Source organism: Canis lupus, chromosome 20 (genome assembly GCF_003254725.2).
Source record: "Canis lupus dingo isolate Sandy chromosome 20, ASM325472v2, whole genome shotgun sequence".
Lineage (NCBI taxonomy): Eukaryota > Metazoa > Chordata > Mammalia > Carnivora > Canidae > Canis > Canis lupus.
This window is the reverse complement of record NC_064262.1, coordinates 41,784,780-41,803,381: the sequence shown is the minus strand read 5'-3', so window position 1 is coordinate 41,803,381 and position 18,602 is coordinate 41,784,780. Positions and strand designations below refer to the sequence as shown.

The 18,602-nt window shown below is 46.7% G+C and overlaps 1 protein-coding gene across 6 annotated transcripts in view; it reads left to right on the top strand.

Annotated features, from left to right (window-relative positions):
• Positions 1–7,444, top strand: part of KLHL18 (kelch like family member 18) — a 55,648-nt gene extending 48,204 nt beyond the window's left edge. For all 6 annotated transcript variants that reach the window (XM_049098049.1, XM_025458331.3, XM_025458330.3 and 3 more), the window contains 3 exons: positions 1,580–1,684; positions 3,172–3,283; positions 4,243–7,444. In XM_049098049.1, the coding sequence (XP_048954006.1) occupies positions 1,580–1,684; positions 3,172–3,283; positions 4,243–4,629 (604 nt within the window). In that variant the 3' untranslated portion in view covers positions 4,630–7,444. The remainder of the gene's footprint in view (positions 1–1,579; positions 1,685–3,171; positions 3,284–4,242) is intronic.
• The last annotated feature ends 11,158 nt before the right edge of the window (positions 7,445–18,602 follow it).

Genomic DNA, 18,602 nt, shown 5'->3' with positions numbered 1-18,602 from the left:
ATTATATCCCTTTTAAATTATAGGCTGCCTAAAAATGTTCTGAGTCTCCTTTCTCCTGCCGTCCCACACGGCTTTCTTGTCTTGCCTGTTGGTGACAACCTCTTTTCTGCCATCATCCTTCCCCTCGCCTGCAGTGTTCCACAGTGTTTCCTCTGGTGGACCGTTCCAGTCCTCTTCCCTCTTCACACTGGCCTCTACCACTTGATTGATAGTTAATATTGCTCAGTTTATGAGACCTCTCATGTTGTTGTTGAATTCCTGTGTTGTTACTTCTGTCCTCTTCCGGAAGGATAGTGACACATCTAGTGAATTTGTGGTCTTCCCATAGTCCTTGCCTGAGGCAAAAGTCTTTTCCTGTTTTGAGCAGGTTTGGGGGATCTGTTACAATGTCCCTCAAAGGGACATTGCGTGGATCAGTTTGATTTGCTGTGTACTTTTGAAAGATGGCAGTAAACTTGATATATTTTATTTTCCTGTTTCTCAGCCACCCAGATTCATTCTTAATCTTCTCCAGCATCAGATTTGAAAACAGTGAATTGGCCAGCTTTGCACTCATGTTTAATTTCTCACAAGGCATTGTATAGAACAGAAGATTTTATGATTATGGCAGACCACTAGGTCTCTGATCTGAGGAGAGTGGGGCATGGTGGGCAGCATGGGAGTGGGCTTGTCTCATTTAAATCCGAGGCATGCCTTTCACTGGGCAGCCCGGAGAAGGCCCAACCTCCCCAGCTGTGGCTACTCATTTGTACAATGAAGATCATGCTACTTCCTTGTAGGTTGTGGTGAGGTGAGGGACAAATGGCAAAGCATAGAGTACATGCCACATGTCATCAGTGCACAATGGGAGCAGAGTATCACCCACTGAGACAAAAGTAGAGGCTGCCATGGCCATATCTGTCATGAAAAGACATCTGTCAAACTTCACAGGGAACTAAATAGGAAAATCAGGCTAACGCAACAAACACATATGGAAGGCCTTTCCTGTATAAAGCACTGCACTAAGCACTGTCAGAGTCACACAGAGGAAGACCCCTGTCTTCCAGGAGGTCCCCACTTATTAAGAGGTGACAGATGGCTTCCCATAACCCCAGGTGCCAGAATAAGCACCTTTGGGCAGGAGCTTTGACTTGGTCAGCACTGTGAATCTAGGGCCTGGAACAGCAAGCCTCCTGAGTGCCTCATGGAATCTGAGGGGTGAATGAGTGACCATACAGTGGTGTGGTAAAGGAGCTACTCCGGCAGCGTGGGGCCAGGAGGGCCAGATTCTTGCTGAGGGGTCCAGGATGGCTTTTTGAGCAGAAGAAAGAGGCCTGAGCCTTAAATGTAACTAGACCTTGATTGAACACAGCAGGGTAGAAGGTAAGCCTTTCAGACACATCCAGGGCTGAGAAGGGACCCCAGCAAGGGCCCCTGCAGGGCAGCTGCTTCCCCCTCAATTTTGTACTTAATCAAGCACATGGGGTTTGGGTCTGCTCTAGAAAGAGGCAGTTGGTGGTTAGGTGGATCTCCCAGGGAGTGTGAAAGGCTGGCCCAGGATGTCTGAGGCCCTTCTGCATGACAGCTCTGTCTTTTTCAGTGCCATGGGGACAGTCGTGCTGGATGGGCAGATCTATGTCTGTGGGGGCTATGATGGCAACTCTTCTCTCAACTCTGTGGAGACCTACTCACCCGAGACAGACAAGTAAGGACTCCAGCTCCCGTGGGAAAACTGGAACTGGTTAAACAGAGAGTTTGAAGAATTATGCAGTTTTTGATTTAAGCTTCTCAAGGATGGGAATATCTTACCATTTCAGCTTCTCTGGTACCTTGCATATAATAGGTATTTAATAACTTTTGGTTAAATGAATGAAGGATTGAATACATTTTAAAAACAAATGGTCTGCCTAGGTTGTTGGAGATGTTTATTTAATGATCTGCACCTCTTTGTTAAATCAGCCCATTTTAATGAAAATGCAGGTGAAAGGGGGTGAGAAAGAAGTGAATAACACTTTCCAAAGTAAGATAGGTATGATTTGGGTAGGACGTGATTCAGAGAAGCAAAAAATGTTACCTGGTCAGATAAGCTTGGAAGACATTGATGTCTGTATCACTAGAATGCTTAATCTTTTCATAAAACATAGTAACATTTTAAAGATTGAAAAATTCTGTAGTAAAGACATCTGTTTAATTTCATCTTACATAATGCCTGTCACCATCTTATTTTGTGGAATATACTCTTTGGAAAAGAGTTGGCAAGGTTAGCCTGAATTTTTCATTTCAGTATTTGAATCTTCTCATAAGCCAGTTAGTTGAATGGATTCATCAGAATGCTTTTCAGCCAATATTCCATTCACTTTACCAGCTTACTGTGTATTAAGCTGGGTGTCTAAGATCCTTAAGTAGCAGCCAGTCTGCTGGGGCAGACTGATTATCGTGATTATCCTATCCTGGAGACCTCTCTGGAGCTCTTGGGTGAAGGGTGGGGAGCACCTTCATCTTTACTATGGCTGGCAGGGAGAGGCAGGGTGGCAGGGATGACCTCTGAGAGCAGACCCATTGTGGATAGCAGTAGATGAGCATTATAGGCAGGGGGACAGCAAGAGGAGAGGTCCAGAGGAAGGAAAGTGCTCGATGTGGATGAGGACCCAGCATGGGTGGCACATGGCAGGATGTAAAAGTGAAGTGAGGCCTGAGAGATAAAGAACTGCATAGGGAACTCAGACTGCCTTGAGGAACCCGTGAGGAGCCACCCGAGGGGCGTGCTACATGGGGTCGGTATATAAGCCAGGCTGCCCATACGGAGCCTGCGATAGGTTGTCCCAGGAAGAGGCCAGAGCTGGGGCAGCAATAGTGGGGATAGGAAAAAGCAATGACTAGAATACAGATCACTGGGGACTTGGTGACCACAGGAATGTTGAGGATGAGGGGGGAGAGAAGCCATGTAAACAATCTGAGTAGGACTAGATGGTTAGTGGTCCCATTAACAAGACTGGGCAGTGCAGGGGAGGAGCACATCTGTAAGAGAGGGGCCTGGTGTGGGACATGTTAATTTTGAGTGCCTGCAGAAGTGGGGAGATAGTCCAGTGTGAGAGGAAATGCTATTCCCATTTGCCCCAACCCTAGTGAGCTGTCCTGGGAGGATAGCAACGCTAAATCTCATGGCTCCCCTCATCTGGCTGTCTCCTGAAGGTGGACGGTGGTGACCCCAATGAGCTCAAGTCGCAGCGCTGCTGGGGTGACGGTGTTTGAGGGCAGGATATATGTGTCGGGCGGCCACGACGGTCTGCAGATCTTCAACAGTGTGAGTCTGGGCTCCCCTGGGCTAAGGGCACTCACTCCTTCCATCTTTGAGAATAATTTATTTTTAAACATACATTTATTTTGGGGAGAGGGGCAGAGGGAAAGAGAAAAGGAGAGAAGCAGACTCCCTGCTGAGCATGGATCCTTGACGCAAGGCTCAATATCACAACCTTAAGATCATGCCCTGAGCCAAAATTAAAAGTTGGACTCAACCAACTGAGCCACCCAGGCGCCCCCCACCTTTGAGTATAATTTTGAAAGGCAGTTCTTTGGAAGAAACTTCAGCCTTGCTATAGCTGGGCAAAGCATCATCTAGTGAGGTTTCAGGCCATCTGCCACGTGCTCTGAGATTCTTCCAAGAATGGAGCCAGTGTGCACAAAGGAGGGGTAGAGGCTAGCCATGCCACCACCCCCACCCCCACCCCCGTTCAATTCTCCACTGGATCCTGCATGAGAGCTGGCTAAATCCCTATTCACAGTAAGCTCAATTACAGACAATGTGAATTTGCAAAGAGTTGTATTCTGGATACATTGTTTGAAATTGCATTTATTCTGTAAGGAAAAAACAAACAAAAAACCTTTAACTGCCATCTAGTGGTAGATCCGTGGAGTGAGTCAGTGCTGTGATGGAATGCACTCTGGACAAATTTCAGGAGACCCTGTTCTCCTCCTGGCTCTGTTCCTACACAGCAGTGCATCCTTGGCCACACCCTTTGTTTCCTGAGATGTAAAATAGGTGGGGTCAGAGCAGGAGATCTCTCTCTATAAGCCCAAGAGCAGGTGTACAGTTGAGGGGACTGGGCATTGCAGCCAGAGCACACGCTGGCCTTTCACTGGACTCTGCCACCACGTGGGTCACTATGCCCCAAGAGGCTCCCACCTCACCCTGCCCATGGACTGAGCTTTGGCTCTGACGCCTGGATCTGTGCCCCTCTCTCCCTGGTTCTCTCCCTGATGCAGGTGGAGCACTATAACCACCACACGGCCACCTGGCACCCAGCAGCCAGCATGCTCAACAAGCGCTGTCGGCATGGAGCCGCCTCCTTGGGAAGCAAGATGTTTGTTTGTGGGGGCTACGATGGCTCTGGCTTCCTCAGTATCGCTGAGGTGTACAGTTCTGTGGCGGACCAGTGGTGTCTGATCGTCCCCATGCTCACACGCCGGAGTCGCGTCTCCCTGGTGGCCAGCTGTGGGCGTCTCTATGCCGTGGGGGGCTACGATGGACAATCAAACCTCAGCTCAGTAGAGATGTATGACCCGGAGACGGACCGCTGGACATTCATGGCCCCCATGGCATGTCACGAGGGTGGGGTCGGTGTGGGCTGTATCCCGCTCCTCACCATTTAAGGCAGAGGGGGGAATGTGGTGGGGTAGGGATCTGGTACAAACATAGGCACTCCCTTCCGGGGACAGGCCCTCTTGGGAGAGGTGATAGACCAGAGGATGGGGTGAATGTGAGCTCACTGGAGGTGCAGCCTTTCCAGGTGCTTACATCCTCCCTCTCTGCGCTGCCCTTGGGACCTTCATGCCCAAGTCACCAAGGTGCACCACGTGGAACAGAGCCCCTCTTGGTTCCGCAACTGGTGACCACGGGACTGCTTTGCTGGTCCACACGTCCACAGGCTCCATCCAAGCCCAGCTCCCACCTGCCACTTGCAGAAGGCCTGCCATCAGACGCTCCTCCTCACCCGCTGTTCTCCAGCCATGCATGTTGTGGCCCGTCTGCAGTGGGGTGGCTGTAGTGCTGAGCCTGTTGGAAGCTAGGATACAGATGGGGGTGTCTTGGTTGGCTGTGGTGGTGCAGCCACAGCTATGTGCACATTGCACACAAGCACCTCCCTCTTCCATCTGGGAGCACAGAGGACTTAGTCCTCATTGCTAGGTAATCAGGGAGAACAGAAGCTTTTCCTCTGGAGTTTTGGGATTTCAGTGAGGTTTTTTCATCTTGTTGAGGAGTAACAGCAGAGGGGGAAAAAAAGATACTTGAAAGAAACCAGAAGAAATGGAAACAAACACTTGAAAGAAAACTGGAAAGAAAAGTACTTTTTTTTTTTTTTTAAGGGAACATTCTTTGGGAGAAGAAACCGTTAAAAGACATTAAAGGCGATGATGTGTTTCAGTGGAAAACTGCCCACCACGAAAATGGTGGCATCCGCTCCCATGTTCGGGTCCCAGGGTCCTGAGACCTCGCACAGCACTCGGGGTCGCCTCTGAGCCCTCTCGTGTCCAGGATCAGTGTGCTCTCGACTGGTCCTCTGGCAAGGTGCTCACGGGGTTTGTATTCACACCCACCATCAGAGGACTTTTTTTAACCATAGGTTTAGCGAGTGGGCTGAATTACGGCCAGCCGCTCTTCTAGGTGGGAGTTCCCAGCCGGTTGCCAGAGGCTCGAGGTGCCCCTGGGTTACCTCCCATGGCCACCATGGCGTTCACTCAGATTTCCCGCCCCCACTTTCATTCCTCATTCGACCAGCAAGGAAGATAGCAGGTCTGGCCAGATTCTCGCCCATCTATCATTCTTGGATCGTTTTCCTTGTTGTGATGCTTCTAGGGCACATTGACCATTTGTACCTCTAGAACCTAACCAGGGACTTGGTCCTTCCACCAGCCATGGCTGGCTTGGTCCAGTAACCTCGTCTACCCTGCCAGTCTACTGCTTCTCCATCCACTCGCCAATTCCAGGGGCCTGGCCTCCCTCCAGCCCTTGGCAGACCGACCAGCAAGGTGGACCTTTACATTCAAGCAAAGCTGACTTTATGGCAAAGAGCTAAAGGCCTAAAGAATCTCTTGCTGCTGCAAAGAACCAATTTTATATTTCTTCCTCTGATCTCAGCAAATGACCTCTTGAAGAGACTCCATGCTCCTTCCTCCTCCTCCCTGGACGGGACCTCAATGTTGCACAGCAGGACCCGAACAGGAGGACACTTCTGTTACCAGTGCACTGGGCAGTGGGGCTGTCTGTCAACTGCTGCTGCCAAAATCTGGTTTTCTAAAATGCTTCCAGTACAGACTAAAAAAGGATGCAGTCCCTTTAATGCAAGACTGCGTCTGAGGGCCCCATTCTCCACCTGGCTGGTCTCCTATCCCTTGCTGCCTGCCTGGGGTGGCCTGGAAGCGTGTTCAGAAAGGCCCAGTGTGGAGCCTGAGACATCTTTCCCACCCCGGCACTACAAGGTTTATGAGTGTGTGCAATCGCCATGTATCCAGAGGGAAGTACCTTAGGCCACTTAGGAGCTGGGCCTCTGCTGCAAGCACTTGAAAATGATGTTTTTATTTTAAAAGCCCCAACAACCTGATATAGCTTAGCCCCAGCATTTCTCCCTCCCTCTTGGTTTGCCTACAGAGGTAGACTCAGAAGGCAGTGGGTGGGTCTGTGTTTCCTGCCAGAGAGGAGTGTGTCAGTACCCATCTTATTATAACCCCTTTTGTGAACTAGAAGCAGACCTCGCCAGCCCAGATTGTGAAGGGGTTAAGGATCAGTCAGTGGGCTAACAAGTGGGCTTTCCAGGTTCTCAGGACGGTGGCATACATTTTGCCATTGAGGCTGATAGGTCATTCCCCATGATCTTCTGCTCTTGTATTAACCTTCCTAAGTCCACTCCCACCTCCTGGCGCAGAAGTTACACTGCTGCACCTGAGGCCAGTGTTTTGATCTGGGTGGGCTCTGAGCACAAAGGAGCCAACACCAACATTTTCACACTCTTCAGCAGTCAGCTCCTCAGTCTGAGGGGATGTTTGCAAATGGCTGGGCTGGCTCTTTGGTGTTGGAGCCTTTCCAGGAGCCCATGAAGAGAAGTCATCCCCCCAGGATATTGTGAAAAGGGTGTAACCAGCAGGTGGGAGAGATGCTGTGCTCAGTGGACCTAGGAATCTAGCCCAGCTCTGAGCATGGGACTGTGGCATCACTGTCCTTGGGCATTTCCCCTTCCCAGATAACATACAGAGCCTTGTCTTCCACATTTCACCTGAGATCAAAGCCAGGATGGGAGCTGAAGACCAGCCTTTTGACTCAGCCACAGAGATAGGAGTGGGTAGAAATTCTGCTCCCCCCCCCCATTGTCTCCCAGCAAATCTTATTCCTTTTATTTATAGAACGCATGTCTTTTGTGTTAAAAAAAAAAAAAAAAAAAACCAAAGAGAAATAAAGAGTACACTCCTAATACCTTCTTGTTCTTTCTTGTCTTATTTTTTAAATATTAGAAGTAAATCATATTTTTATTGCATTTCAGTGAAAAACTACATTGGACAAAGTAAAAATATTCCTGTGAAAATAAGAGCCAGATATATAGCAAAAGCAGTCTTTGGAGAAGCGTGTGTGTATTTTATAAGCATGGGTTCGGGTGAAAAATAACGCATGTTACATACTTACTGCTGTTCAGATCAGCACTCGTAGATTTCCCCGTTTCTTCACTCAGTGCCATAAAACACAAGTCCCCTGATGGAATGCGGCTGGCCTGTTGACTGTCTAGAACCAAAATATCCAGCTCCTTTTTAAAACTCTTGGCCAGAGGTGCTTAACTTTGGTACACATAAAAGTCACTAGCAAACTCTTAAACCACACGTTCACTCATAGGTCCCTCCTCAGGGACCTATGGCTAGGGTGCAGTGCGGGCACTCCAGTGCAGGCAAATTTCCCTGGTGGTTTGCTTCTCAAAGTGTGAGAGAACTGGACTCCTGTGTTTAGTTTCTACTTCTCCAAATGCAGCTGCATTCCAGAGCTGCCTTCTTGAGATTACACCCTGGTTACTGTGGTTGTGGATGTCAGGAAACTCTTCATTCACACTTTTCCAAAAGTCAGCTACTGACTGTCCATCAGGTAAATGATTATTTGTGAATGGCAACATTATTTTTTCAAGTCTTTGGAAGAGTAGGTCTCTCCCACATACATCCCACCAGCGCATGTTTCACACATAAGTGCTATTGATTCTCACCAGGACTTCGCAGGTAGTGTGGCTCATTTTAGTATAAGGAAACAGCCTCAGAAGGGCTGAATAACTGACCTATTCATCAGCTAACTGGTGGTGGTGTCAAGAATTGAGACCAGATTTCCACACTCAGTCTAGCTCACTGGATGGGAGCAGTGTCTGACCTTTGGAAGCAGCTGTTCCATCCAGCCTCATGCCCAGTGTGAAGGGGGCTGCTGCCTGGTACTGTGCAGACCTTAGATTATAGAAGCAACATCTCTATGCTGAAGCAGAGGGAGCCAGGTTATCTGGGGGCTCAGTGCTGCAGGAGAAAGATCACTGGTGGGGCAGCCTGGGTGGCTCAGCAGTTTAGTGCCGCCTTCGGCCCAGGGCCTGATCCTGGAGACCTGGGATTGAGTCCCATGTCGGGCTCCCTGCATGGAGCCTGCTTCTCCCTCTGCCTGTGTCTCTGCCCCTCTCTCTCTCTTTCTCTCTCTCTCTCTCTCATGAATAAATAAATAAATCTTAAAAAAAAAAAAAAAGAAAAAGAAAGATCACTGGCCCCTAAAGTAAGAGAAGTGCTTTCCATGGCATCTATACTCTCTTGCTCAGAACCAAAGAGCCTGTGGATGAAAAGTGGACTGTGAGCTTTATTCCTCTGCTTGACTTCCCAAGTCCTTTTGTTGTAGTTCCGTGGACTCTTCCCCTCACAACAAACAGCAGAAACCACTCCTCTGCCCCCAAAGGTGAGCACTGCTGTTTTCTGTTACTGCTCATGATCACATAACATTGTACAACCAGGAACTGACCAAGGGATCACACAGTTCTCGTGGCAATTAGCCCAGGCTTGCTGTTCCCAATTTCATCTTTTGTGGTACACAGATGTTTTTCTCTCTAATGGACCTGAGCCCCGTTCCGTATTCTCTTTTTCCAGCTTTGCAGTTAGGATAAAAACCCAAACTCCATAGCATGGCATAGAAGGCCACTGTGACCTGGCACTTTTCCCCACTCGGCCTCCCTGAAATAGTCCTTCAGGGTGTCCATTTGGATATCACCCCTGCAGGAAAGCAACTCTGGTCAGCCTGGTGCCCCTTCTCTATGCATGCTCCCTGTTCTTTATGCCATCAGGGCCATGACCTCTTTGCCTATCTTAACCTGGTAGATTGTGTCTTTTGTTGTGTACCCAGCAACCAGGCACATAGAGGAGGCCTAACAACTATGTTTCTTGAGCTTGAGGACACTTGGGTGTATCAGATCAGAAGGTTGCCTAATCATGCTTCTCTCCTCTTCCTCCATTTCACATCACTGGCTTTTTAATAGTTTTATTGAGGCATAGTTTGCAGACCTTAACATTCACCTGTTTGAAGTGCTCAAAATATTTTTGGTAAATAGAATTGCACAGCCACCGCTATCCCATCTTAGAATATTCTCACCATTTAAAAAAATTCCCTCATGCCTGTGGGCAGTGAAATCCCCGCTCTCACCCTCATCCTCAGGCCTTCTGTCTCTAGATTTGCCTGTTCTTGACATTTCATGTAAATGGAATCCTATAAAATGTGGTCTTTTGTGTCTGGCTTCTTAAGAATGTTTTTGAGGTTCATCTATGCTATGGCATGTTTTGTTCTTTCTGAATAGTATTCCACTGCATGGATATGCCACATTTTGTTTATCCAATTTTTTTCACTAACTGATGAATATTTAGATTGTTTCCAGTTTGTTTGTGGCTGTTACAAATAACACTGCTATGATGTACAAGCCTTTGTGGACATGTATCTTCATTCCTCTTGAGTAGATTCCTAGAAGGTTGCTATCACATGGTAAATGTTTGTTCAACTTTTTAAGGAACAGAAGAGCTTTCCCAAAGAAGCTGTACCATTCTACATTTCCATCAGAAGCAGGTGAGGGTGAGAGTTTCTCCACAGCCTTGACAAACCTTGCAATTGTCTCTATTTGAATATAGCCATTCTAGTGAATATGACGTGGCATCTCCGTGTAGTTTTTTGTTTGTTTGTTTGTTTGTTTGTTTGTTTTTTTATGATAGAGAGAGAGAGAGAGAAGCAGAGACACAGGCAGAGGGAGAAGCAGGCTCCATGCACCGGGAGCCCGACGTGGGACTTGATCCCGGGTCTCCAGGATCGCACCCTGGGCCAAAGGCAAGTGCCAAACTGCTGCGCCACCCAGGGTTCCCCTCCCTGTAGTTTTAATTTGTGTTTTCCTGACCACTAAAGATTTTGAGCATCTCTTCATGTCCTTGTTAGCTATATCTTTGATGAAATATCTTTTCAATTCTGGCCCATTTGGGGGGCCTGGTGGCTCAGTCTATTGAGTGTCTGCCTTCGGCTGAGGTCATGATCCTAGGGTCCTGGGATTGAGCCCTGTGTCAGGCTCTCTACTTGGCGGGGAGCCTGCTTATTCCTCTCCCTCTGCCTGCCACTCCTCCTGCTTTTGTTCTTTCTCTCTGTGTCAAATAAATAAGTAAAATCTTAAAAAAAATCTGGCCTTTTCTTTTTTTAAGATTTTTTTTGTTTATTCATGAGAGAGAGAGAAAGGCAGAGACACAGGCAGAGGGAGAAGCAGGTTCCATGCAAGGATCGCAATGTGGGACTCAATCCCGGGACTCTGGGATCACACCCTGAGCCAAAGGCAGATGCTCAACCGCTGAGCCACCAGGTGTCCCGAATCTGGCCATTTTTAATTTGGATTATATGTCTGATGAATAAACTGTAAGATTCTTTTACATTTCCTGGATACCAATCCTTTATCAGATACAGGATTTGTAAATATTATCTCCTAGTATATGGTGTTTCTTCATTTTGTCAGTGGTGTCTCTTGAATTGTACAAGTTTTTAATTTTGATGAAGTTTGGCTCATCAGTTATTTGTTTTATGGATTAGGCTTGGAGTCATGTCTTACGAACTTTTTGCATAAGCAAAAATCATGAAGAAATTCTAGAAGTTTTATAGTTTTAGCTCTTAGGTAGCTATAGGAACCATCTTGAGTTAATCTTTAAAATTTCATTATTGAGGGGCACCTGGGTGGCTCAGTCAGTTGAGCATCTGACTTGATATCAGTTCAGGTTGTGATTGCAGAGTCATGAGGTCAAGCCTTGCATTGGGCTCCATGCTCAGCAGTGTGTCTGCTTGAGATTCTCTCTCCTCCCTCTGCCCTCCTCCTGTCCATGCTGTCTCTCAAATAAATCCTGTTTTAAAATTCCGTTTTTTTGTGTACATGGATATCCATTTGTCTGAGTACATTTGTGGTAAAGACTATTCCTCCATTGAATTGCTTTGGCATCTTTGTTAGTCAGTTGACCATAAATAGAAGAGTTTATTTCTAGCTTCTCAGTTCTGTTCCATTGATCTTATATACTTGTCCATGAGCCAATACCACACTGATTGTATGGTATTGATTTCTTCATCTTTAAAGTAAGTCTTAAATAAGTCCTTAACCTTGTCTGCTCAAAATTCTTTTGACTATTTTAGATACTTTGCACTCTCATACCTTTTATAATCAGTTCATCAGTTTATACAGAAAAGCCTTCTGGGGATTTAATAGATATTATGTTGAATTTACAGATCAATTTGAGGAGAAAAGCCATTCTTACAATATAAGTTCTTCCAATCCATGAACATAAATGTTTGCCATTTGTTTGGATCTTTCTTGATTTCTCAGCAATATTTTGTCATTTTCAGTGTATAATTTTGTACTTCTTTGGTTAAAATATTCCTACATATTTTTGTTTTTATGCTATTGTCGATGGAATTGCTTTCTTTATTTTCAGATTTTTTTGGTGCTAGTTATTTAGAAATGATTTTTTAATATTGATCTTGTATCTTAGACCTTGCTAAACTCATGTATTTGTTTTTATTCTTAAAAAACATGTATATCCCTTGGGATTTATATACATTATATAATATATATGATATATATATGACATATCATTTGTTAATAAAGGCAGTTTTACTTTTTTCTTTCCAATCTGGATGACTTTAACTTTTTCCTGCTTAGCTATGCCTGGGTGGCTCAGCGGTTGGGTGTCTGCCTTTGGCTCAGGGCGTGATCCCAGAGTCTGGGATTGAGTCCCACATTGGGCTTCCTGAAAGGAATGTGCTTCTCCGTCTGCCTACGTTTCTGCCTCTCTCCATGTGTCTCTCGTTAGTAAATAAATAACATCTTAAAAAACAAACAAAACAACTTTTTCCTGCTTATTGCACTAGCTGGAACTTCCAATACAGTGTTGTGTAAAAGTGGCAAAAGTGAACCTCCTTGCCTTGTTCTCAGGAAAACATTCAGTCCTTTACCATTAAATATGTTAAGCTGTGGATTTTTTAAATTTTTAATTAATTTATTTTTATTCATGAGAGACACAGAAAGAGAGAGGCAGAGACATAAGCAGAGGGAGAAGCAGGCTCCATGCATCCAGACATCCCTGTGGATTTTTTTTAATAAAGATTTTATTTATATAACAGAGTGAGTGTAAGCCCGGTGGGGAGGGGCAAGGGGAGAAGAAGACTCCCCATTGAGCATGGAATCCAGTGCAGGGCTCTATCACAGGACCCTGAGATCATGATCTGAGTCAAAGTGAGGCGCTTAGCCAACTGAGCCACCCAGGTGCCCCAAAGCTATGGATTTTTCATTGACTTTTCAAGCTGATGAGGGCTTATTCTATTCTTAGTTTGCTGAAAGTTTTTGTCATCAAGGGGTATTAGATTCCATCAGATGCTTTTCCTGCATATATCACAGTGATCATGTGGGTTTTGTCCTTTAACCTATTAATATTGGATATAACACTGATTTTCAAGAAGAAACCACTAGGTTCCCTGAGTGAGCAACTAGGAAGATGAGAGATACACTATGAGGAGGGGGAAACTAGGGGGTGACCGGTTGAGGTTCCACTTTGGACGTGGTCATATAAGAGTCATTCATCTTTTTCTTTTTCTTTTTTAAAGATTTTATTTATTTATTCATGAGAGAGAGAGAGGCAGAGACACAGACAGAGGAAGAAGCAGGTTCCATGCAGGGAGCCCAATGTGGGACTCAATCCCGGATCTCCAGGATCAGGCCCCGGGCCGAAGGCGGCGCTAAACCGCTGAGCCACCAGGGCTGCCCTTCTTGGTTCGTTCTTTCTTTCTTTCTTTCTTTCTTTCTTTCTTTCTTTCTTTCTTTCTTTTTTTTTCAAGATTTTATTTATTCATTCATGAGAGACACAGATGAAGAGAGAGGCAGAGACACAGGCGGAGGGAAAAGCAGGCTCCATGCAGGAAGCCTGATGCAGAACTCAATCCCGGGTCCCCAGGATCCCGTTCTGGGCCAAAGGCGGCGCCAAACCGCTGAGCCACCCGGGCTGCCCCACCTTGGTCCTTTATAGAATATTTGTCCGACAAGTCTTGTAGGATCTCCCCAAAGAGATAGCAGGGATATCCACATTTTATAGATAAGCAAACAGGGTGAAAGAGGGGAGGAGACCCCCTGCCCAAGATCACTCTATAATAAGTGGCAAACAAAATCAACAGGTAGATAACAAATTGTGATGCGACCATACTTGGCAATAAGGAATGAACTATTGATACAACATGAATGAATCTCAAAATCCTTAGAAAAGCCAGACATGAAAATAATGTCTACTGTCTGATTCTTAGCCCATTCAGGCTGCTGTAACAAAATGCTGTAGACTGAGTGGCTTACAAACAACATAAATTTATTTCTCATGGTTGTGGAGGCTGCGAAGCCTAAAATCAAGGAACTGGCAGACTTGGTGTCTAGTGAGGTCCTGCTTCCTGGTTCACAGACAGCTAGCTTCTTGCTTTGTGTGCCATCACGTGGCAGAACTGGCAGGGCAGCTCTCCATCTCTTATAAAGGCACTAATGGATCCATTTGTGAAGTCCCCACCCTCATGACCTAATCACCTCCCAAAGGCACCACCTCCAAATACCTTCAGTTTAGAGCGTAGGGTTTCAACATACACATTTTGAAGAGACACAAACACCCAATCTAGAGAAGCTTCCTTTTATATAAAACTCTGGAAATTGCAAACTAATCCATACCAACAGAAAGCAGTGGTTACCTGAGAACAGCAGGACTGGGGAAGACGATGTTAGGGAAGAGGCAAGGGTTATAAAGAAATGTGAGGAAGTTTTTGGGGATGGTGAACATGTGTACTATTTTTACTTTGGTGATGACTTCAGGGGTATTTACTATGTCAAATGTATCTAAATGTACATTTTCAATACATATGGGCAGGTTAATTGTATGTATTTAATTCAATGTGTATTGTATGTCAATTATAGCTCAATAAACCTGTTTTGGTTTTTCTTTTTTTTTTTTTTTTTAAGATTTATTTTAGAGCATGAGTCAGAGGAGGGGCAGAAGAGAATCTTCAAGTAAGCAGACCCCTTGCCCAGTGGAGCCTGACTTGGGGCTCGATCTCACAACCCTGAAATCATGACTTGACCCGAAACCAAGAGTCAAATGCTTAACCGACTGAGCCACCCAGGCACCCCTGTTTTGTTTGTTTGTTTTTTAAGCAGAACACTGATTGTCAAAAACAAAACAAAACACTGATTCTCACTGCAGCTTCTGAGTCCCCTAAGATCTCCTGTCTCCTCTGGGGCTCGGGATCCTGCGATAGGGTGCAGATGGTAAGGGGGCCTGTGGGGCCTCAGGGCACTGTGGTCTCCATCACATGGGGACAAGCCCAGCTCAGCAGCTCCCGGGCTGAGGCCAGGTATGTCCTCCAATGTAGGTAAGCTTTGGAGTCCTGCTTTTACCATTTGACACAATTTCCTTGATGTTACATTGTCCTCAAGATTATCACTGTTTTGAATTGTTCAATTTCTTTATGCCTATACTCACCTCATACCTCCCTCTTCCTACTTCACATAAAGGAGAAGTGTCCCTCAGAGTTAGGCTTTGCTCCAGTGCAACTCCCACTTTTTTCCTTTCATTTCCTGCTTGACTCCCCCTCATTCTCCTACCACTTGTATCAGTAGCTCCCCCAACAAAGAGCCCCGCTAACACCCATGGATTTTCATCTCTGCTTTTCTCCATCTGCATGTCTGTATTAGGACTTTTTGTCTGTTTCACAGAAAACGGATTCTACTGTCCATAATGCTTGAGCTTTCTTTTTCCCACACCTTCTGCTGAAGCTCTAATCTAACCCATGTATTTGCCCCACCATTGATTCAGCCATTCCCCTCACCATTCCTGGTTTCCTCTTCATTCCCACATTTTGGCCACTTGGTTTTCTTGAAAGATGTTGTTTTATTTTGTATACCCTGTGTCTTTAATCCAGCTGGAATTATTAATAGATGTTATATGTTTCCTCCAAGTGGCCAGTTAGACCTACCTCATTTGAAAACTATCCTTTTCCCACTGACAGGCACTGCCATCATGATCAGCCATCATCACCCATCTCTTCTGATAAATCTCCCTTCCTAGACCATAGTCACTTTGTCCAAACACATTTTTAATATTCAATAATTTTTGTCTATTTTTTAAATAGATTTTATTTATTTATTCATGACAGACACAGACAGAGGTAGAGACATAGGCAGAGGGAGAAGCCGACCCCTGCGGGACTTGATCCCAGGTCCCCGGGATCATGACCTGAGCCAAAGGCAGATACTCAACCAGTGAGCCACCCAGGTGCCCCTATGTTCTGTAATTTTTGAAAGCATGCATTGCTTCTATAATAAGAATCATTAATCACTTACCAAAAAAAAGAAAGCAATTTGAGAAAAAACAATTCTTTAAAAGGCTTGCACAGTCAAACTTCACATGGCTAGATGAGGTGGGTGGAGGCAGAGGCTCAGCGCCCTTGAGGTGGGACAGTGGACAGGGCCTGCCGCTCCCCTGCCCCAGTGGTGGGAGATCCACGCCACTCTCCCTGAAGGCCCACCTCTTTAATCCTAAGGTTGAAGTGGGTGGTGGTGCTGGACTTCTAAAGAAGCCAGAGAAAACCAGTAGTTGACTCTGTTTTACAAATGAGGGAACTAGGGCGTGCAGAGGTCATAGTTACAGGTTTGAAGGGACTTAGCCCAGGTCTTCCCACCAAAACCTCTGAAAGGGGCCTCTCAGGTGACTTCCCCAAAGATTTAAGATGTTTGGGGCTTTTAGAAACTAGCTGAAGGATCTCACTTCATAGCTGTATCTGACCTTGAGGGGTCACTTCCTGTCTTTGCCCCTCCTCTCCATTTCTGTGAAGTCAGGAGAATACCTGCCTTGCCTGTTCAGCTGCCAGGAGAGGGGCAGTTGGGCCAGAAGGGGATGCCAGAAGCCTCCATCCACCACCATCACCGGGAGACACTAGTGAGACCAGTCCCCTTCCTGTCTGTCCTTTGAAACAGCTCTGTATATTCCTTTCTGCCCAGGGCCTGAATATAGGCTGAATTCCTAGACCCACATTTCATCCTTGGGCAAACCCCCAAATTTACCAGCTGTCCAGCTGTCAGGCCTTGAGATTAAAATCTTTGTCTTACCTTACCATGGAAGAAACATGATCACAAAAACAGCAGTAGCTAATGTTAACCAAGCACTTAGTACCTGTGCCAGGCATTCTTTCCCGCCCACTGACCTCACAGGCTGCCTTTTGGAGGCAGATGTTACGTGCTTCCCAGCCTGGGTGGGCCCTAGGACACCCATCAAGCTCAGTAGTGGGATGGCTTCCAGGCTGAAGAAGGGCCGTCCTCATGGCCTCTTATTAAAGAACCACAAGGCTTGGGTGACAATCTCCTCATAGCTTGGTCGGCGCTGGGCCACACAGGCCACCAATGCTAACTAAGCCTCTGGTTAGCACTGGTGTCCTCCAGGCCCCTACCGTTGTCCCTTCTCTGATCCTGCCACCCGCAATCCCTTTTGGGTGCTACTCTGGCTGCCTTGCCCAAGGGCTGCTGGTGACATGTAAGACTGGTGCCTTCCTGAAAGGGGTCTCTCCTTTGCTACAGATCAGACAACCAGTCCAAATGCCGACTGACATCCCCAATTTAAAATGGAGCCTCAGAAAGAATTTTGGGGTGAGCTTCCTCTACCCTAAAGGCTGTATGGGAGTTGGAAGACAGCCAGAATCCCAGGGACCTGGAACAGGTCAGCTATGGGGAAGAGGTCTGGTCACAGCAGCAGCCTAATTGGGGTAACTGGCATCTGCCTAATTCCAAGTCTTATTTATCCTATCCGATAAGAGACACCGAGTTTATTTTTTTACTTATTAAAAGATTTTGTTTATTTGAGAGAGAGAGAGTGCACGCTCATGTGCAAGACCTGGGGTGGGGGGAGATGGGGGGTGGGGGTGGAGGGATTGTGTGGGGTTGGGGAGAAGGAGAGGGAGAAAGAGAATCTCTCAAGCCGAATAAGCATGGACCCACGCAGGGCTCAGTCCCACAACCCTGGGATCATGACCTGAGCTGAAAGCAAGAGTTGGACACTCCACCAATTGAACCATCTAGGCACCCCAAGAGACATCAAGTTTGGGAGTATGCACCCTGCACCCTGAAGCCAGGCTGGTAGTTGGAGTCCAGCCAGAGATCCATGGGCTTAGACTGCCCCCTACAGGTGGAGGCGCACTAATAACATGAAGCCTGTGCCTGCTCAGGTGGCACAGGTCAGGGTGGCCAAGTGCTGCAGCAGGACAATGTGGTCAGGCAAGGCTGGTTCACGGCCACTTGAGGAGTCCCTGGCATCAGCCTAGCCGCAAGCCTTCACCTACACAAATGCGCATATTCACTGTGCAGGCAAAGCTGGAGGAACCTGTACTACCTCGCCAGGTTCAGCCCAGCACAGTGGCTGGGATATCTCCTCCAATAAAAGACACCTGTAAGTCTTGATTTCCGGAAGAAACCAGAGACCTCAAAGAGCAGTCAGTCCAAATAGGGACTGTCCCTCAAAGCTGACATCTCAGGAATATATTTTGGAGGTGGGCTTCCTCAGTCCTAGAAGCGTGTACCAACTCAAGCTCCACTTGACTAGAGGACCCTGGCTGACCTCGGCTGGCAGACCATGTGTGCGCTCTGCTTGTTTGAGGTGTGCAGGTCAGGTTGTCAGGGTCCTGGGACAGCAAAAAGTCAGTCGAGGCCTGTCACAGGAGGGGCACATAGATAGATCAGCCTGATCCCAACCCTTAACCTACACTGATGTGCGTTTTCCCACTGCAGGCAGAGCTGGAGAGATATAGACTCCCTTGCTGGGGCAGTGTCTGGAGGGATGGCTGGGGTACCTTCCAATAAGAGACACCTGGGAGCCCCAATTGCCACAGAAGCCCGGGACCCTATCAGGCAGCCCGTCATCTGTAGAGCAGAGATGACTCCTCTTACCTTGGAAGAGTGAGAAGATTAAAAGCTAATGTGGGTGGAGGACCTGGGTCAGCAAGTAAGGCAGAGGAAGCCTCAGGTGCGGTGGCTTCTAGGGCTGTGGTGATTTTTAGG